The sequence below is a fragment of the Apus apus genome, chromosome 3 (assembly GCF_020740795.1).
Source record: "Apus apus isolate bApuApu2 chromosome 3, bApuApu2.pri.cur, whole genome shotgun sequence".
NCBI classification, from domain to species: Eukaryota; Metazoa; Chordata; class Aves; order Apodiformes; family Apodidae; genus Apus; species Apus apus.
Window position 1 is genome coordinate 14,208,641 of NC_067284.1, and position 26,186 is coordinate 14,234,826.

Here is a 26,186-nt window from a genome sequence, read left to right on the forward strand (position 1 = left end):
TATTATACATTTCTTATTTGTGTTTTTTATGTTTTAATATTTTTTTTATTAAGGGAGCTAAGTCTCTAAAATGTAACAAAAAGAGGAAATAGTCTTCATCTGGTGTTAGTCCATCTCTTTTGGAGACTTGGTTCCTACTCTGCATGATGAAAACATCTCTGTGAAATAGGTTTTATGGTGCTTTGCTTTCTGTCCCTCTTGGTACTCATTGATTCTCCTTCTGCTCCCCAGCCATCCACCTGCTCCCCCCTACCTGTACACTCCTTTCGGCACTCTGGACAAAGTATTCTGGTCTAAGAAAAAAATATTTCTCAGTTTAATTTGCAAGATTAAGGTGAGTCATCTCAAAGGACAATGATCTTACATCTTCTGTCTTTGCAATATCACTTCACAGCAGAATGGTGTCTCATGGAATCAAGCTTTCTCAGAAGCAAAGGAAAATGATTGCATTGGCAGCAAAAGATAATGGATCAGTAACTAGCAGCACGGAGCCTACTGCCCTAGTAACCACACCACCCCCACCTACAAAAGTTGCAAAACTAGGCAATGCATGGTATGTTATAAATCAAATATCACTTATTTTTCTTGGAAGTGTTTTTACATTGAATAATCTCTTAGAAGCAGTTATTTAAATAAAAATACCCTAGGTTATGTACATTAAAAAGAGTAGCATTAGACTATTTGTATCTATGCATTTGATAGTAATTTAGAAATTCAAAGGGGCACGGAAATAGTTCTTCATAATTTTGCTATAGTGATTCAGAAGAATGCATCGCATCTGGTTCCTGCCTGTGTGTGATGTGTTATTTACAGATGGTGTCAAAGTGTAGAAGAAGGTTGAGCACAAGCTCTGAAACTTAGTCAGAAGGAGGTTATTGAAAGCCATCATGGATGCTGTTTTTTTTGTCAAAAAACATAATAAATGTTAACCTTGTTATCTTAAGACTGTAGTAATAACAGGCATCTTTATCATGGTTTGATTATAACAACAACAAAAAAAATTACATGCAATGTATTTCTAGTGCCCAGCTTGCAAGCTAGAGAGGTATGTTACTACAGTAGTTACTTAAAAAATAAGCTGCCTAGGATGACCTGGTTTTAAACAGTATCCAGAACACTGTATTTCAAGTGAATCTTAAGGAAGGGTTGAATTATTTTGTCTTGATTTGTACAAGCAGAACTTAAATATCTGCCTTCTCAATTTGTTTTCAATGATGTACACCTAATACAAAAAATTAGGGTCTCATTTATTCCCCCCACCTCCAAAATTTAATTTGATATACCACAGAGTAAGGCCCACAGTTTTGTCTTAAAGAGGAAGCAGAATGAGTTGCTTTGCATCTAAAGATTCAGACTCTGTCTGAGCTCTGAACCTTCATTGGAGAAACAGGGTTTGCAAGATTCATCTTCTGAATTCTTATCAGTGGCTGAATGTCAGACTCCTCAACACTGATTCTCTCAGCTGCTCCAAAGAACATGCTATTTGCTTTACACAGGTGATACTGCAGGTCAAGAAGCAGGTTAGTTATTTGGCTTAGCCAATGGAGGTGTCACAGGGCAATTATAGCTTGGAGGCTTAAAATTTGCTGGGAGAGACTGACAGTTAATCAGATGGTGGCTAACAGAAAATACTGAGTTATGCTATCCTTTATTACATTACATTACAAAAAATATTCCATTAACTGGTTTTAATCTTGCTACTGATGTTGTAATTATGCATGAACGCTACATAACCTGATGTCTGCAATCCCAATGTACAGTCTTGCATACACAAGTCACACAAGCTCACTCAAGCACTAACTTATGTGTACAAACCCACCACCTTCCTCCCAATCTGTGACTGAGGATGGCAGCACCAGGGAATCCATGCTCCTGTGCACTCCCTGATGGGTGATGGACATGCTGATGAAGGAGGACAGCTGCAACTGGTGAGGGGTGCTGGTAATGAGGTGGACCAGAGCCTACACAGGGTCAGTCCTGTTCCTCAAGCACTCAGCAAAAGTCCAGAGCCTTTCTATGATCAATGGTCCACAAGTGGGTCTTTTCTGGTGTCTTCAAAGGAACTTCCCCAGGCCTGCCATGCAGTGGCTTTGGCTGATGTTAGTGATCACTGGTGTAAGCATTTCATGGATGTTTTCAACCAGTCGTCTTAAATACCATCAGCTGATTTCCTTATTTGTTTTACTAGCCATTTTCTAGATGCAGTTTTATATAAATGTCTCTGACAAACTTTGGGTATCAAGGAAAGGAAACTCCTAGATGTTTGTGTAGGACGTCTGTCTTTCTCCAGCATGTTCTTTTCCTTCTCTGCTTCATATACAACTATTATATACAACAAAGCCTGAAATAGGTTTTGGAGGACATTTTGTAGTTTATCCTGTTCTCTGTGCTTGTTCAAAAGGATTTTTTTTTGTTTGTTCCTGAAGTCCTATTTTTCAGTATAAGATAAATGACTCTTTAGAAGTATTTGTATTGATTGGCTTAAGCACATGAGCCAGATGCCTCTAATTAAATTATTTGCTTCTTAATACAGGAGGTATGAAGAGAAGCTCCGATAAAAGGCATATAAAAATATAGGGCATAACTTTCTTCATCTGACATCTGAATAGTTTGACTTTTCATGCTATTTATCTACTCTCTAGCAGAGAATTTTTGACCTACTGGATGTTACTTAATTTTGAGATACCAACTCCCAATGAGCAAATACAGACTGATTTTTTAATATGGTTATATAACTGTCTCCAGGAAATACATTGTGCTCTAAAGATTCTGATTAAATGTTTTTTTGAAAATAGCTGTGTTACACAAACTATCTCAAGTGAAAAGGCCAAGGTATACTTCAGGAGGATGGAATCCAGTTTAATGCTAGTCTGGTCACCATGCGTGATTCTGTATGTTCCTCTACAGTGTTCCTCTGGCTGCTGACCTGGAAAATGCCAGTTTCATGAGTCCAAGCAAAGAACCAGCAGGAGGTATATCAATATTTAAAATTATGCCTGGCTGCTGGAAAATGACATTTGTTGAATACACTTGAAGCTGCTCTAAGCAAGCAATAAATTTTTTAATTGCCCCTGCTAGTTGTTCAAAGTATTTTTCTATGTAATGTAGAATGGTAAGTGTAACTCATCTACTAATATTACATTTGTGAAGCTGTATTCTGTAAATTCATAGTGAGCTATCAGAGTACATTTGGCAGCAGACTGAGCTTTCCAGGCATGCAATATATTCAAAGTTACAGAACTTGTTTTCCAATGAAATAAGACTCATCTTGGATGTACAGTGAGCACCCTTGCCAGAAGAGTGGGACCTTCTGGATCTTTTTTGGTTGACTAAATTGTCTATCATACATAATGTCCTGCCTTTTCCATCAAAAAAACCCTCCAGTTTCATAGTTCTGGGGGGATCGAACCTGTCTTTCCTCCTTTGAAGAAAAGGGGAAATTAGAAGGGGGAGAAAATGCACTAGTAATGCAAGAAACTAGATGTTAACTCTATTAGTTCTCTAGACCTATTTTGGTAGAGGGAGATGGGAGCTGTTTATTTGTTTTGTTGGGTTTTTTTAAGCTCAGGAAAGCCTATGACTTTTCAAGTGTAAGGAGACATAAATAAATTTGAAGTCCCTCTTGAGAATTAGCAATTGTGTGTTTTAATGTGCAGATCATCAGTTTGTCAGTATTGCAGTTTATACTGAAACATGAAGAGCTATTTTGGACCTTCAGTGCTTTGATATTTTGCAGTTACAGCTTAGAGAAACTTAGTCATATTCCACTTTTCAAAAAACATGTATAAATTATATTTTTCTACTGCTACGAATTATATAAAAATGACAGTCTATCAGGCAGGAGAAGCTGAAATTTAGAGTCTCTACTGTTAGGAATATTTGTACCAGTGTAAGCCAAAGGATTTTAAGCCACTGATAGTTGTTTTGGATGGGTTCACAAGCTGAGAATGACACTGGGTTGGGTTTTTTGGTTTTGTTTTTTTGGGGGAGGTATGGGGGATGGTGGAATGGGGTGGGTGGAGGCAGATTTGAGTTTTTTGATGGTGTTTTACCAGTAGATCTGATTGCAGTACAGAATTTTCATGAAAATGGGTAGGCTATTTAATTTGTTAGTAGCAGAAGTTTCTGTGACAGGAGATCCCAAGGGAACCATATGTCTGCTTTGCATGATAGGTATAGGGAAGTTCTGGTCAAACACTTGCCCGGACTCTTGTGTGCCAGCTGGTGGTAGAAACAGAGGATGTACAAAATGTCTCTGAACCCCTGCATCTGGAGGTTTATGCCTTCTGTACTGCTCATGCAATGTTAAAAAAAAAAAAAAAAAAAGGAAAAAAAACCCAGAAAAACTCACCCAAACTTTAGCCTGCATGGTTTAGCATGGGGTTCAGACATCATACATAACTTTCAGATGCTTTTGTTGTAATATTTCAGATACAGTGTTACAATGTCTTAATTCCCACATGTTTGTCATCTTAAATTGTATGCCACATAGATGTAGTTTAAAAGTCTTTGCCTCCAGATACTTCCTTTCTTATGGTAGATGCACAAATAATTAGCATTGTATAGAAAGCTTTTTTTTTACTTCATTAGTTTTTATAATTGATCTCTTATTTCTTCAAGTAGATAATGAGCAGAGCTGTTCTTCCAATATATATTCATGTGTTTGACAATGAGTGGAACTGCTATGCTTAGTAAAGTTAAATGCAGGCAGATGTATGAAGAATTAATTCCAAAGTCTTCATGGCTAAGGGAAGGACTAATGGCAAGTGCCTTCAATTCTGTAAATAAAAAGGCTTTTGGATAGGGAAGTGTTGGGAACAACTATGATACTAAATTTTTCCTTTTCATGCTGGCATATTATTGAAAGGTAATGCACAGGCTCATGTTTAGTAACAGTGCACATTATATTTGGGCAAGTAAAAGAAAACTTAAGTATATTAGTTTTGTGAATTTCACTGTGGATTAAATGATTTATAGAGCCTCTCTCAGGTACAAGTAACTTATTGAATATGTTGGGGAAAGAAGATCAGCTGTACTTGTCTTTCATAGTGGTAAACTAACAGCATTAGAACGAAAGTACTAGAAGATGATGTGATTTATGAGAATACTTTTCAAGGAATAATCCTGTTAGAAAAGGTAGAGCTTATCTAAGATATGAGGTCTGTGAAAATAAAATTGCTTTTTAAAGGTTGGGTTAGCAAGGAAACAGAGGGGTGTTTTTTGTCTTTTGTGTTGTTTTGTTGGGTTTTTTTCCTAATAAAATTTCCATACTACTGGCTTATTCTGTTCTTACAGTTGTTTTTTATCTGATGTTCACCTGTTTGACCCAAAGTGACCTATTTTAGTGAATTGGGTCTAGTAGGCATAATGGTGAGATGCAAAAGCTCATCGTGCCTTTTTTTTTTTTTTAGTAACTGAGAAGTTCTCTGCTATCTGAATTATGGAACAATATGGAGTCTTGGAAAGTGCAAGTATAGTTGGGTTTTGTTTTATTTTTAGATTTTTTTTTGGTTTTTTTGTGTTTAGGTCATCTTCATTACATTCTGTTTTGCCAAAGTCATTCCGTGATCTTGTAATGGAAGAAGAAAAATGCATGAGTGCGAATAATTCACCTGGTACTGGCATCAAAAGAGGTGGATATAAAGGAACTGAGGATTCATCAGTCCAAAACACCATAAGGTGAGAAAGCAGCATTTTCCTACTTGATCAACCATGATACAAGCACCACAATAACCTGTCTAAATTCTGCTGAAGTAAGAAAGGAATAAATTTGCATTTAAAACAAAATAATCCTGTAAGCATTCTTTTAATGATTCTGTTAATAAGATTTTATGAATGGAACTCTCTTATGGATAGGAAACTTAAAGACTAAAGTAACTTAATGCCACTGCTAATATTTTGTTTGAGATTTGAAGTGTTTGTGTCCATATGTATGGATGTGTGTATGCCTGTATATATATACACACACATTTATATGCAAACACTTCAGGCTCCCCAAAAAAATACGTGTGTCTGGGTACACTTGTGTGTGCATGTATGTATAAAAATGATAAACCTATATTTTCTAGTTTTTGTAGAAATTGGATATCCTTTAGCATTCAGATATGGCATGAATGAAACAGAGCTTGCCTAGGAGTTTTTCTGTGTAACCATTGAGTGGATGAGTTTATTAAAATTCTGGAATTTCCTGATCTGAGTTTTCTTATAAGCTGACTTAATTGTTTAGGTGCCATTTTTCATGGATTACGATGTCTTACTGAAATACTGATGCATTTGTTATGTTTGTGCGTTACAATTGCTGGAGGACTACAGTTCTATGGACAGAAGTAACTTGTTCAAAGGTGCATGTTAATGATATGCCTAGTTGTTAGGCAATATTGCTCTTTGGTCAAGTCAGTGTTTCCCTGGGACAGAAGTAGTATGCATCCTATTGGAAGATAAAGAGCTAAATGGGGGCAGAAATTCAGGAACAGTGGGATGGCGTTAGAGAAGAGAGGTGGGAGGGATTTGGAGAATGTGTGTGATGGCTGGGCATTCTTCAGGGACAGGGATAAAGCTGAAGTTATTGTGATGAGTGGAGATGTAGGGATATGAAGCACAAGTCTGCAGAAAAAAATAGGTATCATTAATTTTGTTGCTAGCAGAATAATAAAGCTTTTCATCACATGGGTGATGGCAATGGCTGATGATAAGGGAATTTGCACAGGCTGCTATTGCTAGCCTTGTCACAGCTGCTCTGTGATCTTCATAAAGTCAGTTCTTTTTCTTCTGCATTGCTCTGTCTAGTCTGTGCAGCATGGCCAGTCGACGTGTTCTCAAAGTGGATTATTTGAGCTGAGTTCAAGCTTAATAGGTTAGCTGTCTGAAAATGATACATTAAGCTACTGGGAACCTAGATGACTAGATTGACTAGAATCAGTTGGAAAAGATGGCACTTCCAGAGCTATTTCAGGTTGTTTTGAAGATACTTATTTCTCTCTATTATGTATAAAGAGTCTAGGTGACTAGTTCATCCATCTGAAAGCTGGGAGTTGAGGTTTTTTAGTTTGAAGTAATTTTACTCTGACTGTACACTTCATGTCACAGTAGGCTCTGATTTTTGCCTTTGGCATTCAAGAGCTATTTCTGTGAAGATTCATTATTGACACCCTTACCTCTTTCTTTTTAAGAAAAGGAGATTGCATGAGCATAAAGCATAAGTAATCCTCATCAGTTGGTGTCAGACTCACTGATGGGACACTGAAGATACTTGCATGGTTTCTGTTCCTGCTTTCTTTTTTCTTTGGATAAACTGTGCAGTAATTAAAGTGGCAGTTTTTTTTAAATCTCTGGAAGAGGTTTTTTTGGTGGTTGCATAAACACTCTTCCATATACTGTCACCTTCCAATTTGTGCAACCCAAAATTATTTGGTAGATGAACCATGTCATGAATGTGGAGATGTGAACTGGATTCAGTCCAGGGGCAGAGCAGCGCAAAAGCTGGGCTGTGTGGATGTGGCTGCATTGTTTCCAGGGAGAGCTCAGCCTTGGGAGCTACGCTGTGCAGCTGTGCATGTGTAGCTCGTACTCCAAGTTAAAAACATAGGCCTGACATGACTTAACCTTGTGGCAGCCTGAGTTGTCTTCACTGTGTTACTCCAGGGAGCAGTGAAAAGTCTTAGTGGAAAGAAGTCTTTGTGGCTTTGCGTGGGAATGGTCTAGTTCTGGCATGGCTAATAATGAGCTAATAAGTAGTACATGACTCAAATGGTACAGCAAAACCCAAGAGATTCTGCAGGAGACCAGGCTTTGTGTTCCTTTTTTGAGAGCAGTCATTAGATCAGGGAGGCACCAGACCTGAACTGGCTTCAGATGAACAAATCCTCAAGAAGTACTGGGACATCTTGGTGGCTGTGCAGGAGTCGTGGCAAGTTCAGCCAACGGAGTTAATCAGGTTTACTTCCAGGTTTCCAGCTTCTATGTTTTTGAGGCTTTTTTTCCCATTTTTTCTGTGTGTGCTAGCTTCCCGTCTGTTCCATTTCTCTTAGTTATTTTTATGCCAGCTGAGGAATTAAACTAGCATGTTGAAATATCTGCTGCAGTGGATTTAATATCTGGACTGAGTGCCTTACTAGCAAGAAACACAGATGTATGTATGTACAAACAGCTTCAAAATATCTGAACTGCTTCCTACGTTTTAAAGCCACATTTAATTTGAAGGAGATGGCACAGGTATTGGAATGTATATTTAGATAGATCACTAGAGTGTGCTGTGACACTGAAACTATTAATTCCAGGTTTTGGAAAATTCTGTTGTGGTGGGGATTTTTTTGCTGTTGTTTGGGCTTTTTGGTTGGGTTTTGGTTTTTTTTTTGTTTACAAGTTTTACTCTGGAAAGAATTCCTTATCTGTTTTCAAACAGGTTTGTTAAGTATAGCAATAAATATACTTGTATTCATTTATACCAGTTTTTTGGGTTGTGAGTGGGAAGAAGAGCGTAGCTGTCAAATGGGCTGGATAGGTGTTGGTTACTGTCAAATGTGCAGGAAGATGAGCATTACTGAAGCAGGAGGAAAAAGAGAAGTTGAGAGATGACACCTGAATTTAGTAAGTTGTATGAACATGTACAAACATATTTAATAAATTAAACCAGAAAGCAAAAAACTGCCTTCATTTCCTCTTCTTCCTTTTTTTTTCTCTGGTTCTTTTCTGGTTTTTGTTCTGTTATTATCTATCTTAAGTGCAGTAAAAACTGGAAGCTGATTTATCTAGAGTTCTAGTCCCCTGCTAGTGCAATCATAGAATAATTTAGATTCTCTAGTTCAGTCTCCTGGTCAGAGTAAGTCAAAACAGATCACGTTGCTTAGGGCCTGTTCAGTTGAGGTGAGTGCTTCCAAGTAGGAAGATAGGCCAGCCTTTCTGGGCAACGTATTCTAGTGTATGATCAGCCTCATAAAAGGATTTTTTAAATTTTCCTCATATCTAATGGAGATTTCCTATTTTGCATTTTGTCTGTTGTCTCCTAATCTTTCACCGTGCACCTGTTAAGAAGATTCTTGCTGCATCTTTCCTCTACCCTCCAGTTAGGCAGCTGAAGACAGCAGTGAGATCTCTCCTTTGCTGCCTTCTTTTACAATTAACAAAACACAGTTCTTCCTGTCATGTGCTCCAGCCCTTAATCTTGCCCTCCTTGTTCCAGCCTGACAGCATCCACCCTGCTTGTATTAAGGACCCCAAAACTGGGTATGATACTTTATATGTAGACTAACAAATGCAGCATAGAGGGGAAGAATCACTTCCTGTGACTGAATGGCTAGTGCAGTGTGCAGTTGGCTGCCTTTGCTGCAAGGGCACGTGCTGATTCATCTTTGACTTGCTGCCAGCCAGGACTCTGCAGGTTCTTCCCTGCAGATTTGCTTTCTAGCCAGTCAGTTCCTGGCCTGTACTGCTGGGTGAGGCTGTTCTCTTCCAAAAAAAATACAGGACTTTGCACTTGCCTTTGAAATTAATGAGTTCAATTTTGATCATTTCTGCAGCCTCTTGAGGGCCTTTTGAATGGCAGCCTGGCATCCTGGATGTGGGCTGCTGCATCCTCCCCACCCTCTCCCCATCCATCTGTGGCCTTGCAGTGAGTGCGCTCCATTCCACCAAAGGTGATAAACAGGATTGATCCAACATCAGTCCCTGAGGGTTACCACTACTACTTGGTTTCCAGTTAGACTTTGTTCAGCCAGTCCACAGCCACTGAAGCCCTTCAGTTCAGCCCATTTCCCACCCATTTTGTAGACCATTTACTCAGTCTGTATTTTTCAGACTATTTCTTATCATGATTAAAAGCCCCTGGGTTCTCCTCTTTAAGTGGAAAAATTCCCATTTTTACCAAAGATAAAACCTGGGAAAAAATTTACATGATACTGATTTTTCTACCTTTTTTCCATTTTTAACTATTTTTCAACACCTATGGAAAAAAGCATTATATGTTAATAATGTTAAAGTAAAGGAACTGCAGCTATTTAGATTCTTGGTGTGGATAATGGTACAGTAAATTTGACCACTCTTGCTATGGAGCTGTGTCAGGTCTTTCAAAGCTCTGGAGTAGCTTTCATCTGAAAATGTCGAGGCTGGAGAGTACCACACCCTTTTGGTTTCATGCCCTGGCAGCTGTTGCTGTAGGTTTTGTTTTGTTTTGTTTTTCCCTCTGAGCAGCTAAATTTGTGTTCGTTCTGTTATTTGAGTAGTTGGCTGTTTAGTGGGCAAAATTATGTTTTGTGACAAAAAGCTGGGCATGGTTCATCATTTTTGATGATGGATGTTGCATTTCAGATTTTTTGAGCTCATGCCCTCATTGCTTAGCAGTAGGAATCATGGTTCTTGTTGTCCTTGGAATCATGTTCTGGAGAAAATATTCCAGGCAGAGAACTTTGCAGTTACTGGGACTCTTTTAGCCTTCTATACATTCTTCCTCTTTTCCAAGGGTTTGTGGCCACTTACAGAGGATTACCAAAGCCTTAAAGAAAATTGAAACTGATTTATTGAAATACCAGCACCCGTAGAGTTTTTTTACAATACCATAGAGTAATTTTTAAAAGTCTGGTAGCATTTCATAGTAGGCTGTAACACTGTTTTTAAGTTCTGGAAATTGCAAAAGTTGCCAAAGGTATTAAATAACAAGAATAAACCCCTCTCTTTGTACTGATATTGAATTTTTCTGGCAAGTATACTTGTTTCTTAAAGCCTACAATATACCAAATGTATATGCTCTTTCTGTTGAAAGGTTAATATTTTGCAACTGAATAAAATATCTTCCTTTTGGAAACTCCATTAGTATTTCAGGATTTTTTTTTTCAAGTCTGTTAACACTAGTTTTATGCTGTTCTTATGAATGTGGGAGATGTTTGCTGGATTGTGTACAGAAAATTCATGATTGCTGGGCTTACACTTGAGGAAATAACTTGCTATTGTAGCACTGATTCTTCTACATGAAATGCTTAATTTGAATACAGGACAGTTTGGGTATTTTTAGTTCTGAAGACATTCTTTTCATATTAATTGCAAACAAGTCAATGTTGTTAGTGCATAACTCAGTTGACTATTTTACATATAAAAAACCCCCATTTTTTTATTAAAGCATATTTTAATTAAAATGCTCGGATGTTAAGAAATGCTAGAATTAATGCTCAAGCTGAAAAATCTATTAAATTCTGGTAGTCAGGAGTGAGCATCAATGTGTCCTCTAGTCACAGTACCACACTTAAAAAACAAATTCAGCATGACATCCTAATGCTTTGTTTTAGGAAAACCCTTCACATCTTTAATTGCCTACAGTAGGTTTGTACTTCACAGTATGTATGAGAATGCTCTGTCAGTGACTTTTGCTCTGCTTGCCTACCTTTTCCCAGGTGCACCACCAGAAGTAGCCCAGGTCTGGAAGACCATGTTCTGGATTCTCCACAGCTGGAAAGTCCTAAGTAAGTTTGACAGGGGCTTAGATTCTGGAGCTTGTTTTCTGCATGTTGTGCTGACCTTGTTCTTGATGATACCTCATAATGTCATTTGGGTTTTTTGCAGTCCTTGGTTAGCAGCATCACCAGCTAGTTCTCCTGTGATAGCACCTGTCATGTTCTCAGCTATCGTAGAGGAGGAACGCCAGCAAGAAGCTGCTCTTATTAGGAGCAGAGAAAAACCTTTGGCTTTGATCCAGGTAAAGTGCTGAGATACTGCAGCTGTGAAAAAATGCAAGAAGTTTCCAATGCCCGTTCAGGGATCAGTTTTTAGGATTAGTTATGTATTAGTACACTTTAGTATTATTTACATAATTATAATTTAATAATAACTTCATATTGCTGCTTGATAAGGTAGGCCTATATTAAAGTCATATTGACTACTGAGTCCATGATTAATTAATTTACAATATCAGAGAATGGTTGAGATTGGAAGGAACCTCTGGAAATTGGCTAATCCAAACTCTTGCTCAGAGCGGGGTCAGTTAGAGTAAGTTGCTAAAAGCTGTATCCAGGCAACTTTTGAGTATCTGCAAGGATGGAGACTCCATGGCCTCTCTGGGAAACCTGTTCTGGTGTCTGACCACTCTCACAGTAAAAGAGATTTTTATATTTAAATACAATGTTCTGTATTTCAGTCTGTGCCCATTGCCTGTTCTCCTTTCACTGGCCACTGTTGAGGAGAGCCTGGCTCAGCTGCCTTTATTCTCTCCCATCAGATACTTACACATTTTGATAAGATCTTCCTAAATCTTCTCCATGCTAAAGAGCTGCAGCATGCTTAGCATCTCCTCGTATGTCAAATGCTCTAAGTTCTTAATCATCTTTGTGTCCCTTCGTTGGACTGTCTCTGATATGTCCATGTCTCTCTTGTACTGGGGAGTCCAGAAGTGGATCCAGAACTCCAAATGTGTCTCCCCAGTGCTGAGTGGAGGGAAAGGAGCACCTATCTCAATCTGCTAGCAGTGCTGTCCTTTGTAGAGCACAGGAGGCTGTCACCCTTCTTTGCCACATACTCACCTTGTCCATCAGGACCCCAGATCCTTTTTTGCTAAGCTGCTTTCCAGCTGAGTGTGTACTGGTGCTTGGGATTATTCTTCCCAGGAGCTGGACTTTGTATTTCCCTCTGAACTTCATGAGGTTCCTCTAAGCCCATTTCTCCAGCGTGTCTGGGTCCCTCTGAGTTGCAGCACAACCATCTGGTGTATCAGACACTCCTTCCAATGTTGTATTGTCTGCATCCTTGCTGAGCATGCACTTCATCCCATCATACAGGTGATTAATGAAGAATTTAAACAGAATTCACCCTAGTCTTGGTCTCAGTATTGGTGCTTGTGAATGGCCTCCAGCTGGACTTTGTGCCACTGATCACAACCCTCTTGAAATCACCAGTTCAGCCAGTTTTTAGTCTCCATTTATATTGTCTATACTTAAGCTTGTCCCCTTAAGCTCTAATCTGTACTTAAGCTCTAAGTCTTCCCTAAAGAGCAAGGTAAGAGTGACTGGTAAGTAGTTGTTCAGATCCTCCGTGCCCTCCTTGAAGGAAGGAATGGCATTTGTTTCCTTCCAGTTTGCAAGAACCAACCCTCATCACCACAACCTTTCAGATATTTTTGAGAGTGGGCTTCCAGTCATATTGGCCAGCTCTGATCTCAGGAGTCTGAGATGGCTGAAGGCAGATCTTACCTTTAAAGACCAAGATGAAGGCAGCCGTTGCCCACCCTTTTCTATGTCTTTTGTCATTCAGCAGTGGGTGAATGTAATCTTTTTTTTTGCTTTAGAAGCCTTTCTTGGCCTTCATGTCCCTTGCCAGATTCAAGTCCAAATGGCTTTGACATTACTAATTCTGTTCCTGTGTGCTAAGGCAGTTTTCCTTCTAGATCACCTTTTTCTGCTTCCACCTCTTGTAATCTTCCTTTTTGTTTGAGTTGTCATGAGCTTTTTTTTCGTCCATGCAGGCTTCCTGCCACTCTTGCTTGACTTCCTGCTCATTGCTATGGAACATGTTTGAGCTTGGAGGTTGTGTTCCTTAAAGTCAACCAGCTGTCCAGGACACCTCTTCTTTCCAGGCCTGTATCCCATTAATCTTTTCCAATCAGATTCCCCTGAACAGGTTAGAGTCTTCTCTTTTGAAGTCCCAGGTTTTCTTCTTCCCATCTCTCAGGATCTTGAGGTCTGCCATCTCATGGTCATTGTAGCCAAGGCTGCCCTTGAGCTTCTCATCCTTGACCAGTCCTTCTTAGTTCATATGTTTGAGATTCAGCAGAGCATCTCCCTTCATCAGCTCCTTGGTCATCTGTATTAGGAGGTTTTCGCCAATGCAGACTTCCTGGAGTGCTTGTGCCCTGCTGTGTTGCCTTTCTATCAGATATCAGGGTGGTTCAAGTTACCCTTGAAGAGCAGGACCTGCAAACATGAGGCTTCTTCAGGTTGCCTGAAATGGGCCTCATCTGCTATTTCTTCCTGATTGGGAGGTCTGTAGCAGTCAGTCACTTGGGACCAGTAAAGCCAGTTCATAACCATGCTACCAGTGTAAAATGTAAACCTGACACTGACATATGTGTTTTTTTTTGACTTGCAGATTGAGGAGTGTGCTATTCAAGATTTATTAATCCACTATGAAGCTTTTGACAACCCTGACGAATTTGTGACTGTTGAAAGGGCTCCTCAGGGACCTATAGCAGCACCTATGTGGAACAAGCACTAATTCATACTCTTCACAGTCCGTGTTGTATCTGCACTTCTGAAGTTCTAATTCTTGTTACAAGTAGAATGGGACTGGAAGAACAGGAATCATGTAATTTTTAACATCAGCATTAAAACACTGCACATAATCACTAGGTATTTGTTAGAGAGAATGGAAATAATTTGTTCACGGTGTCCTTTACCCACAATATATATGTATGTCTTGAGACAATTTCTTTAACAAGACATATTATTAGTAATGTTACATGAAGCTTTAGATTGGAAATGCATTTGCTAATCTTAAATTGTGAGGGTTTTTTGTTAAATTCACAGGTGGCTGAAAATTGAGTGCTTATTTTGTGATTCAATGTGGAAATGAATGTGCAGAATTAGACATCTTTACAGTTTGGGGTGGGTGTGTTCTTCAGAGCTTTCTGGCAAATTGGGAATATTGGAAAAAGTTTGTGCTTGAGCTTAATGTAAAAGTGCAGTTTGATAATGCAGTTTTCCTGAAGTGATGTGTAAGTGCTGGCTCTCTGATTGTTGCTGCCAGTGCTTTTTACTGTCATGCACCACGATGAAGCCCTGTGCTGTACCCAAGTGCCCTGCCATTGCCTGCTCTCAGTTCAGTTGTGGATGTTTTGTCACTGTTGCGAGACTGGCTTTTTAGCAGTCAGCTCTGTTGTGAAGTAAAGCACACAGTCAAATAGAATGTGGTGGCACTTAATGAGCTCGTCTATGGTCTTATTCTGATAACTATGGTACAGTTTTGAACCACTGTGTTTTAAGGTACAGTTCACTTGAAGTGCTGAGGAAATAAAAGATCTGTGTATTCATTGTTAAAGCTGTGGGGATGAATGCTTGACTGTGGAGTTTGCAAACACCTGACCTTCAAAGATGATCATAGGTGGATTTCAGTATTGTGTGTTCCAAAGTCCTCTGTGCCTGGTTTAAACAAATTCATATGTATATATTAAAAAAAAAGTAAGAAAAAAAAAAAGTAGGCTTATCTACAATATTCTGTCTAGCTTGCCTGTTTGTATAGGTGTGTTTGAACTTGTGTTTTTTCAGTAGTGTCAGTACTCAAACTCTGGAAAACTGGAATGGAGAGAGCTACAGAAGATGAATGTAGAGAACTAATCACTGTGTGATAAAAGAGTTGAATCTTGAAAAAAAACGATGTAGATAATGTCTAATGGTTTCTGGTCAAACTACACCAAAAATCCCCCACAAAAATTGTAATCAAATGGCAATAAACCTTGATTTACACAAACTTAGTATATCTTCATGTGCTGCCTATATATAATAGATACTTAAGGTAACTGTAGAGTAATTTGAATGTATTTATTTTAACTATGAAACAAGAATGAACTGTAGGCATTTAGAAGCTACTCAGAGAAAGGGAGATGTAGCTTTTAACTGTATTTTAAATTCTACTGGTCTTTCATTCACTATACTAGTGAGAATACTTGCATCAAGTGCTTTACTGGATGACCTACAGGGCCGCTGGATCTCTCCTGAATTAAAAGGAAGTTTATGTACTGTGAGAAGTAGCTGTAAAAGCAGTGGGCCTTTCCAGGTGTGAACACAATATGTTCTGAATCATAAAATCATTGTAAAGTTGCTAATTTGAATTTTGATATTATTTTTTCCAAAATTGATTAGAATGTGCTGTTTAGAATGGCATTCACCTGTCATTGTAAGAGCATTCATGCTTCTAGAGTGCAGAGAAACTTGACTGTGCTTAAGTTCTGGGTTCATTGCTGCAGTTGGCTTATGCATCATCACTGGGTATACTTAATATTCACAAAGCAAAGTGAGGGATGATCAGTGTAGCATTCTTCTGAAATTGAGAACGTTTTTTAAACTGGTATGTTAGAACAGCTCAAAGTTAAGGCTAAAGCATGTCACAAAAAGCTGTTTAAGCTTAGATTCAGTTTTTATTTAGCTTTTTTGAAACTTGGAAATTAACTGAGGTTAAAATGTCTGAAACATACTTAAAAGATTTTGAACTATAGTGAAAGCAGAAACAAACATTTCTAAATCTCTCAGTTATGGTCCACATGAAAATCTTAAAAATCCAGAACAAGGCAGTTGCATCAACGAATGTAAATGTCTTTCTGTGGAAGTGTTAAAACTTTATATTCTGTTGCATATTTCATTTAGATCTAAAACTATGATTTCCCAGTATTAATGTGAAGTCAGTGTATATTTTTTTGTATAGACATGAAAATTGTGTCATCATTGAGATTAAAACCAACCTCTGGAGACTGCAGTCCAACTGCTCCTGCTCAGGGAGGCTCAGCCAGAACAGGTTTCTTAGGCCCTGTCTGCTCAGGTTTGGAGTGCCTTCAAGGACAGAGACTGCACAAGCACTCTGGGCAACCTGTTCTAGTGCTTGACCCATCCTTGCAGTAAAAAGGCATTTTTATATTGAAACAGAATTCCCTCTGTTTCAGTTGGTTGCCCTTCTTTGACTCATCCTATCACTGGGCACCACTGGAAAGAAATTTTCTTCATATTCTCTCCTGCTCCTCATCATCTACTTACGCCCACTGTAACATCCCCTTGAACCTTCTCTCCTCCAGGCTGAGCAGTCCCAGCCCTCTCAGCCTCTCCCCATATGTCAGTGCCCCTGTTATCTTGGTTGTCCTTTGCTGGGCTCTCCAGTATGTCCATGCTCACCATGAGTGTTACTTTACCAGATGTCTTCTGGAAAGTTTTCAAGCCTAAGCAATTCTCTTTATGTGTGTTTACTACATAATAGTACAGCAGTATTCATCTAGTGTAGTCAATGGAGACTTGTGACTCACTTCATTCAGAGGTTGGTTGGTGCCTGCTGGTTTTAATGATCTTTGGAAATGTGTCTATGGACATTACATTACATTTTTCTCTTAATGGATTTTCAGTCCACCTCCTTCAAAATGATGTAACTTTTTTTTTTCAATCCTACTTTTTTGTTTTAGTCTATCAAAATTCCTAAGGCTAAAGAAGTCAGTGTATCTTAATAACTGTATAGGTAGATAGAAGTATAAGCGTTAATCTGGGTAGAGATCTTTATGTGTCAGCTGAGCAAATATTCATATTTTGATTTCTTCTTATTGTTTTTCCTGGAAAAACAAAAATCCCACAGGTAGGTCTTTCCTAGGTTTTGTAACTTCCAAAATTGCATTTATGTGCAGCAGAGATATTCTGAAACCATAGTTCAAGTTGTTGCTATCAGGGATCCACACCCAAGCTTGGTGTATGAAAAAAACCACATTTTTGTTGTTCCTGTGACTCCTCTTCTGCACCCAGTCTACAAAAGCACCCAAAAATCAGACCATTTTTGTAGCAGCTTTTGGGAACCTGCATGGACTCATTTTGCACTAACGCTGCAGCACTAGGAACCTCAAAGGCCTTGTCTGGAGGAAGGGGGTTGTGTGAAGAAACAAGAATCTCCTGGAGGTGAAGGCAGTCCTCAGGTGAGCTTTGTTCCTCCAACAAAGATTTTTCCTTTTTTTCCCCCTTGGTGGTGGTTTGTTTTCTTCCTCCTTTTCCTCCATTTTTGCTCTCTCAAATAAGAAATGGAGCAGAGTTTTGCAAGGGCTTCAGGTAAGATTTAGTAGGAACTAATCTATTATATGGATACAAGTTGAACTCTGCTCTGTAAGTCAGCCTTGAAGAATTTACCCAAGTTTGTCAAGGTGTTGCTTAAGCCACGTTTTTTTCCCTGTAATTTGAGTGACTGAAGTGCTAACAGTTTCCTGTTTTGATGCAATCTGCATGGATTTCTGCCAGAGCCTGAAGATGAAGCTGGGCCTCTGGGTAGATGCTAGATCACAAAGCTCCTTTTATAGTCAGCAAAGTGTTGGGCAATCGAGTCAAGGGGCTGTGAAGATTTTGGAGTGGGCTCCTGAGGACTAGTCATTGGAGTTCTCCTTAGGCTCTGGTGCCTGCCTTGGCTGGGTCTCCGTGAGCTCCATGCAGAGCTGAGACACTTGACACATGAAGGTGCCTGAATTTGCATCTCTCAGCCAAGAGGCAGAACTTTTTGGTTGATGTTTTTTATGGGAGCATTCATCAATTTGTCAGATGCAAAATCTTTGTGTAGGTGAGTTTCCATTGGGGTGCTGTTCTAGGAGGATCCTTTTGACTGGAAAAATCCCATTAAAATCCCATCAGTAATCAGTAATCTCACAGAGCAGGAACCTGAGCAAGGAGATTAGTGTACTTGTTCAACTGTAGCTAAGGGTTTTGAGGGGAAATGTGATCCAGGAAGACCACGTGGTCTGAGTTAAGTGATGGTTCAGAACAAATAACCACAGTTTAGTCTTTGATCTCAATTTAAATGAAGTCTTTGTATTTTAAAGCAATTCTGCAGACAGATATAGTTTTAATTTTAGGGGGTCTGTTCTTCCAAATCTTGCATGTAACAAATCTTTCCAAATCTTTCCATGTAACAAAGGGAATAAAGCTGTTAAAAGCCTGGCAGTGGACTTTGCTTTTCTCTCATTTGCATAAAGGACATCACATACCTGAAAAAACAGGCATGCAAGCAAACAAAAAGCGTTTATGTAGGAACACACTTAAAATGCAGGCCCACTGCATTTGCTTTCAAGTAATAACGTACAGCTGGGGAAAACCAGGAGCTCTCCTGTCCTAATAAAGAAAATTGTCATTTTCATGAAACATTCTCAGATAAGAAAGTAAGCAGGGAAAACTGAAACAAAAGCTTGCTTTTTTTTTTTAATTGTTCTTAATGCTTTAAGATTTCTTGTATTTTTTTTCAACCCTGTCCCTTAAAAGTTTGTTCCAGGAAGATAACAGGGAATGTGACACCTGAGGCTGGATACTCAACTTCTCACAGTGGTAAACTGTTTATAGATCTCTTGTGTCCTCAGACTGAAGTACCATTAAAGTAGAAGATGAGTCTTTCTTCCTCATCTAGTCATTTCTCTGTCCTGTGATTCTGCAGGAATATGTCACGTACGTTTGTCAGCCAGTGAACCCTGACTACAAGGAAATAGTTGCTTGTCTCATCAGTTATGCAGTTTGATGTGGGAGGATGCCAGGTGCCCTTTGCTTTAAGCACAGCAGTTGGATCTGCTACGTGAGCTTGGCCATAATTCCCATACAGTAGGTGAAGAGGTCATGAGAACTGCAGGATGAATCCCAGCTACCTGCTCCTGCCCACCTCTCTCCAGCCGTTGCAATTCACCAGCTCTGACTGTTTTGCAATGTGACTGGGCTTCTAGGGCTATTTTCTGTCTGGTACTTTAGGTTTATTTTGAAGGGCACCCTACCTCCTCTTTATATGTCATTAATGGCAGGAGAGCACTTCATAGTGAGAACTGTTCTTGTGGCCATCTGGTGACACAATGCCTGAACAACAGGTCATACATTAGCAAAAAGAAAAAAATATAAAGTTGCCTTGTGTTTTCCTTATGCACATGTATAGATAATTTTTGTTTATCCTGCCTTGTGTATGCTCCCTTTACTGCAGTGCAAGGGAAGAATATGCAGGATCTTCCCACTGGATGTAGTTTAAGATGTTTACAAGACACAATGCCCACGTTCGTGCATACTGTGAAGATGTAACTGAGGTGTGAGGCTGTGAACACAGTGGGGTGTTCAGGATCACATCTCTGTATTACACAAAAAGCTGGTGACATCAGGGCTGAAGGAAAATGTGTGTGAGTCTGTGCACGTGTGTGTTGCTGTAACTCTTAGTTTGAATTTTTTTTTTTGCAGTTGTAGAATTGAATTATATTGCACCACTTCAGCAAACAGTTAGTGTTATCTCTGCTCTCCATCTGTATGTACTGAGCAGTGGTGAACCTTTTCATCTGAACTGTCTCTGTGCTTTGCAAATGTTAACAATTAAGCCTCACTATTTGTGAGGTGTACAGTAAGGGTGAACTTTTATCCAGCTTCCAGGTGGTAGCTGTCAATGTACAAGTAATGAGTTGGTTAGTCTAAGGTTAAGCAGTAAATTTATGGTCATGTCCTGGAGGACAATCTGGAAATGTCTTCTGTTTGCCCATTCCAGCCCTGTGTAGAGCCTGTAGCTTTTCTGGGATTGGCTATGTAAAAATTCCTCTCAACCAGGACTTCCTCTCTTTTTCTGACCCGCTTTCTGAAGTGAGTGGCTCTGCTGCCAAAACATGTTCCTCTGGGCAGCCTGTTCCTGTTCTGAAGGGGCTGGTCAGGTTGTATTTCTCTTTTTGGTTGGTTGCCAACTTCATGAGCAATTGCCAGTCTTGTAAACTAATCTCTTTGTAAAAAGTGCTTGGCATGCTATTGACAAGTCTATGATGATTGTTGCCAGTGAGTTTTAGTGTGATGATTTCACTCTAAATAGGGGTGGTTAACTAGTTGGATGGTGATGAATTCCCTGGGGGAAGGCAGACTAATGTAAGGCAGGAGCTGCATTGAGTAGTAACTTTTGCCACCTGTTTGGGCCGACTATGATGTGTCTGAGGGTGAGCTGCAAAGAGAAGAAAATTGATTCCACATCCTATGCAGTTTCTCATTGATGGTATAATAGTAGTTTCTAGTTTATCTTCTATATATTTCTATGGATTGTTTTTCATTACAACTTCAATTCATCTCTATGTTAAATATTTTAGTATTATCAAGAAAAGAAAAAAGCAAAGAGAAGGTAAAGATTTTCATCACAGTTTGTAATAACCTCCACATAGATATTTCCCTGCAGGTGTTTAACAGGCAGCATTTTTCAGCAAAGAGAAGTAAGAACAGGCAGTATCTTTTGAGTCTCTAAAATGTTCACTAGCAAATCTAGGAAAGTTCTGACCTAAAATTCCTGTCATTTGAAGTCATGAAATCAAAATGTTTCCCAATAGCTAAGCTGGAGGGTGAGGGGCAGTAGCAGAGAGAGGGAAATGGCAAAACAGTATAATACAAATAAAATTGCTCGGGGAAAAAGGAATATGGTTGCTTTTCAAAGCGTGTGATGTTCTTGGATGTGTGTGAGCTTTCAGAGCATCCCATCAGGGTTGTGCAGTGGTGCAAACAGATGGAAACTGCACTCCCAGGGCTTTCTCTCTTCTGGCTGATGGTGTCTAAAAGGAGGTTTTGGCTGGAATTTTTAAAACTTGTGAGTTGCAAACTGTAATTGTTTATACTCCCCTATATTTATTCTCATGTTACAATTTTCAATCTTTTCTTTCTTAGAAACAATAAAGCCAACTTTTTCTCCCTGCTTCATAAGGAACAGCAATAACGAAGGTGTAGTGTTGATAAAGCTTTAGTGGGCAAGGAGATATGAAGCTGTGTAGCTATACTGTGCAATGTAGACTTACCCTGTGAAGTGCTGTTGGCTGTTAGAAATGCACCAATTGCTGCAGAAATTGTAACCATGGTGCTTTAACCATAAATGGCAATGACAAAATGTGTATGTGCCCAAAGAATTATAATGTTCCCATATGAAACACTTCCCTGCATACCAGTCATTAAGCTGTGCATTTTTTAATGATGTTCAGAGTCTGAAATTACCGGCTTAATTTCAGTAATGTCCAAGTTCATGTAGTTCTGAAGCTGAATTTAATTTCTCCTGGGTTGAGCTTTTATATCGCATGTAACTTAAAGCATGAGCAACTCTCCTGCTTTGATGATAAATAGCTTATTAAGGGGATGAGATTTTTAAAAAATTCCCCCAAAAAAGGAGCTTTATTGAATAACATTTACACTGAGTACTGAAAAGTATTTATGAAAACACAGTAGCAAAAAACCCCAGCCAGACCAGAGGCATTATGACTGCACTGGCTCTCAAACATGCCTTTCTCCTTGTGACTGTAGTAGTGCTCACAGCCTTGGCACAACACTGCAGTGTCGGGTGTTTCAAACTGGCTCTGTCAATTGATGAATATTTTAGTAGTTTTCTTCTGAAAGCTATGATGCGTTCAATCTTAAACACAGGAGGTGCTTGCTGCTTCTCACAGGACTGAAGCAAACGGGTCAGGCAAAAAGTACAGTGGTGTATCAAGGGGCTGTTCCTGCCTTGGGTGCACAGTGCAGTCTATTCCCACCACAGCTTCATAAATCTAATGATTTTTCTGGTTTCTTCTGGGTCAAGTGATAGGCAGTAGTGGTGGCATAGTGCAACAAAGTTTTAAAGTTCATTATAAAATAAAGGTAACTGCTGATCTGGGGCAAACTTTTTTACAACATGAAGTCACTTTTTATAACGTTACAAGTTTCCATGGATACATCTTTACTAACATGCACCTTGCAAGATGCTTAGATATAGGCCTGTGCAGCAGCCCTTGGTGCAGATTTAATTATCTACCCCTGAGCTTGCTGAGATACAGAATCACGGAACCACACAATCACAAAATCTTTCAGGTTGGAAAAGACCTTTAAGATCATAAAGTCCAACCATTAACCTGACACTACCAAGTCCAATGCTTAAACCATGCTCCCAAACACCACATCTGCATGTCTTTTAAACACCTCAGGGATGGTGATTGAACCACCTCCCTGGGCAGCCTATTCCAGTGTTTGATCACCCTTTCAGTGAATAATTTTTTTTTATTTTTTTTTTCAAATATCTAATCTAAACCTCCCGTGGTGCAACTTGAGCCCATTTCCTCTTGCCCTGTTGCTTCTTACTTGGGAGAAGAGACCAACTCCCTACAACTTCCTTTCACACCTGTGGCAACTTGGGCTGAGCACAAAAGGGGGTTAGAAGTGCAAGTTACAAGGACTGTTTTCTGGTTTTGAACACAGAAGGACTGAATGTTTTCCTTCTGATAGTGTCACCTTGATAATGATTTTTACTTCTGTTCTTGTTTGTATAGGACTGTGTTCCTATATGTCAGCTGCATTGTTTTCTTGCATAAGCATGTGCACACATGCGTGTACACACAAGTGCAGCCACAGAAGCCTTCCATGAAATACTAGTTGAGATCTCCACTGGCTGGAAGCTGAGCCACAGTTAGAAATGCTGTTGGAAGGCATGGGCAGGCTTAGAGCCACCACAGGTAGTATGAAAATGCTATTGTTATTTGTCATATACTGGCAGCTGATACTCGTCCTGTGATCACAATGGTATGGAATAAAATTACAGAATCATCGAGTGGTTGAGGCTGAAGGCTTGACCCTCTCCAGTATGTTCATGTATTTCTTGTACTGAGGCTCCCAGAAGAGGACACAGCACTCCAGGTGTGGCATCCTCAGTGCTGAGTAGAGGGGAAGAGTCTACTCCCTCAGCCTCTTGACAACACTCTTCCTAAGGCAGCACAAGAGGCTGTCAACCTTCTTTGCCACAAGGGCATGTTGCTGGCTCATGTTCAACCTGGAGTCCACCAAGGCCCACAGGTCCTTTTTCTGCCAAGCTGCTTTCTGACCTGTCAGCCCCGGGTTGTCCTTTCCCAGCAGCAGGAATTTGCACTTCCCGTTGTTGAACTTGATGAGGTCCCTGGCAGCTCATTTCTCCAGGCCATTGAAGTCCCTCTGGCTGGCAGCACAAACCTCAGGTGTATCAGCCACTCCTCCCAGGGAGGTGACACTGCAGTCTTGCTAAAGGTGCCTCTGCTCCATCATCCGGAGACCTCAGGGTGAACCTCTCATTTGTCTTCTTTTTCCAGGTGTGTTGAACATTTTTGTGACCTTTGTGGAGATTGATTTTTGATACATTTTTTAATCTTAAACTTGGTGATAAAAATACTCTTCTTGCCTCTAAGCAAGAACTGAAGCCTCCAGCCTCTATGCCTTGTCTTATTTTGCCAGTGGTCAGCATAGAGCTGTCTTCTCTTATCACTTTTCTGTCACATGGTGCTAGCATTCAAAACAGCAACATCTGTAGTCCAGGAGGTCCCCCTTTGCAAACTAGTTTTCTTGCCAACAGAAAATTAACTGTCCATGCCTTTGGACTCTCTAGGAACCTTTAAGAGGCAAGCTTTCCACTTTGAGTGCTCAGAGGCTGCATTCCAACAGTGGATCTTTGAAGTGGAATGATCTTAAATTTAGGAAAATACACCGGTAGAACAGGTAAGCAGAATATAACTAATGCTGTTCATAGTTCATCTGATTCTTAGTTGAGCCATAGTTAATCTGATTCCTTTTCATTTGCTGAGGAAAGTGTTCCCTTTTCTCTCCATTTAGGGGATGTAACACCTTGCCTTTTCCTTCTTCGCAGCTTGGATGGGACACCACCGTTGGATCAAACGGGTCTTTACTGGTTGTATTCACCTGAGGCCTTCTGACCTACTCACTTTCATGTTTCTGTGTTAGTGAGATGTTAGGGGAAAAGCTGTCAGAGTTCACTTTCTGCCAGTGGCTTCGTTCACTTGTTTTAGCTGTTTCATGAGTGGGAAAGGAGCTTTCTCTGTTCACCACCCAAATCTGCATTTGTATGTCCTACTCAGCTTTGCTTAATAAAGTTGTGGCTAGGCAACATTGACACTTTCAGAATTACCCTTAAACAATAGTTTAAAACAGATTACCATGCCATTAATTGTATAACCTTGTAAAAGATGTCTTGCTGTTACTGTGATTGTGGTGAGGTCTTGACCAGATTGTCAGACACCTTTACTGCAGAGACAGAAAAGTCCAGCAAGCTCTTAAAGCTTTGTTAGCACAAAACATGTTGAACGTTAAATAGGAAAAGACATTAATTTATGAGCTATTGAAGGCAATCTACTTTGGGAAGGGCTTTCTGCTACTGTTGTGAGGTGGGTACACTGAAGATCAGGAGCTCTGTAAAGAGGATTTCCTCACCAGCTATTCTTAGGCAAGGAAAGTACAGGAATTTAATCTCCCTGAGTAGACAGTGCAAGGAGGTAGATGCCTTTGAAAGGAGCATTTTTGTAGACTGAAAATCAATGCTTTGCTTTATCACATTAATACTTGCTCCTGCTGCTGCTTTGCAGGGTTTTTGGATTTGCCTGGCTGGGTTCTCCTGGGAGGACTGTAAGACTGTTTGCTGGCTACAAAGTAGGGAAATATTTTGAAAAATCAACTTAGCTCCTTTAGACTACTGCTTCACAAGCTTTTTGTATGGAGTAATCATTATCAGCTTTGACTTATGTGGTAGTCATGGCTATGTGGAAGTAACAAACTTATGAATTCTGCTGTGTAACACACACCTGTCAACTGTGGACTGTTTATCATGACCAGAGAGAATACTGATGTTCACTAAACTATGATGTATGGATCATGACATGTTTTTTTTGGGTTCATTTTCCTTGTTTGTTTTGTTTTGTTGCCCCTCTGCCCCTCCATTTCTTTCCCAACCCCTCAAATGAAGTTGCAGATAAGAAATGAGAAGTGTGGAGACAACTGCTCTGCTTAGGATTGTGTATTGGCAACAATCTTCCCACTTAAGTCAAAGGAAAAAAAATCGTTTTACTGAAGTAGGAGTAGGATTGAGCTATGCCTTACATTATTATTAATATTTGTATGCTAATTTTCAGCAAGGATGATGACATTAACAGTTTTTTGTTGGCAATGTCACTCTGTTTCATCTTTGTCAGTTCAGGCATTTGGGAAAAAGCAGGAGCAGTTCCATGTTTTCATTCTGTAAACATTACTAGCAGCTCATAGCAGATGACATCAAAGGAGAGTGCAAACACATGAAAGATTTAACATATAATAATAGCTGACATTCTTTTATTTATTGGGAACTAATTAATAAATGTCCATTCTGGCAGAAGGAATGTTTTATGAGTAGGTATTTAACATTTCTTTAACTCATTAAATGTGTCATCACAAAGCTCAGTGTTGTATGTTTGTAATGCTGCTTTCAACTCTGGAGCAATTTGTTGGCATCCAACAAATTCAAGGGTTGGCTTTTTGGGTTTTACTCTTGTCTAAATATTTCTAACATATTTAATTTTTTGTGTTATAGAGAGGTATATACATGTCATTTAACGATAAAAATCCCATTTCAGCTTTGTTCCATGACCTGCTGCTAGTGCTATGAGCTGTCCTCATCTCTTTGCCACCTAGCTTGACTTCTGCAAGTATCATGACCACTTACCTCAGTGTCCTTGGCTGCATTTTGGTATTCTGGCTTTT

The 26,186-nt window shown here is 39.5% G+C and overlaps 1 protein-coding gene across 2 annotated transcripts in view; it reads left to right on the forward strand.

Moving 5' to 3' along the window:
- Window positions 1-15,445, forward strand: part of IBTK (inhibitor of Bruton tyrosine kinase) — a 57,175-nt gene extending 41,730 nt beyond the window's left edge. The window contains exons 25-29 of one of the 2 annotated variants that reach the window (XM_051613371.1): window positions 395-553; window positions 5,527-5,679; window positions 11,379-11,447; window positions 11,548-11,680; window positions 14,062-15,445. In XM_051613371.1, coding sequence (XP_051469331.1) covers window positions 395-553; window positions 5,527-5,679; window positions 11,379-11,447; window positions 11,548-11,680; window positions 14,062-14,187 — 640 coding nt within the window. In that variant the 3' untranslated portion in view covers window positions 14,188-15,445. The remainder of the gene's footprint in view (window positions 1-394; window positions 554-5,526; window positions 5,680-11,378; window positions 11,448-11,547; window positions 11,681-14,061) is intronic. The other variant, XM_051613372.1, reaches the window with a different exon arrangement.
- Window positions 15,446-26,186: the final 10,741 nt, after the last annotated feature.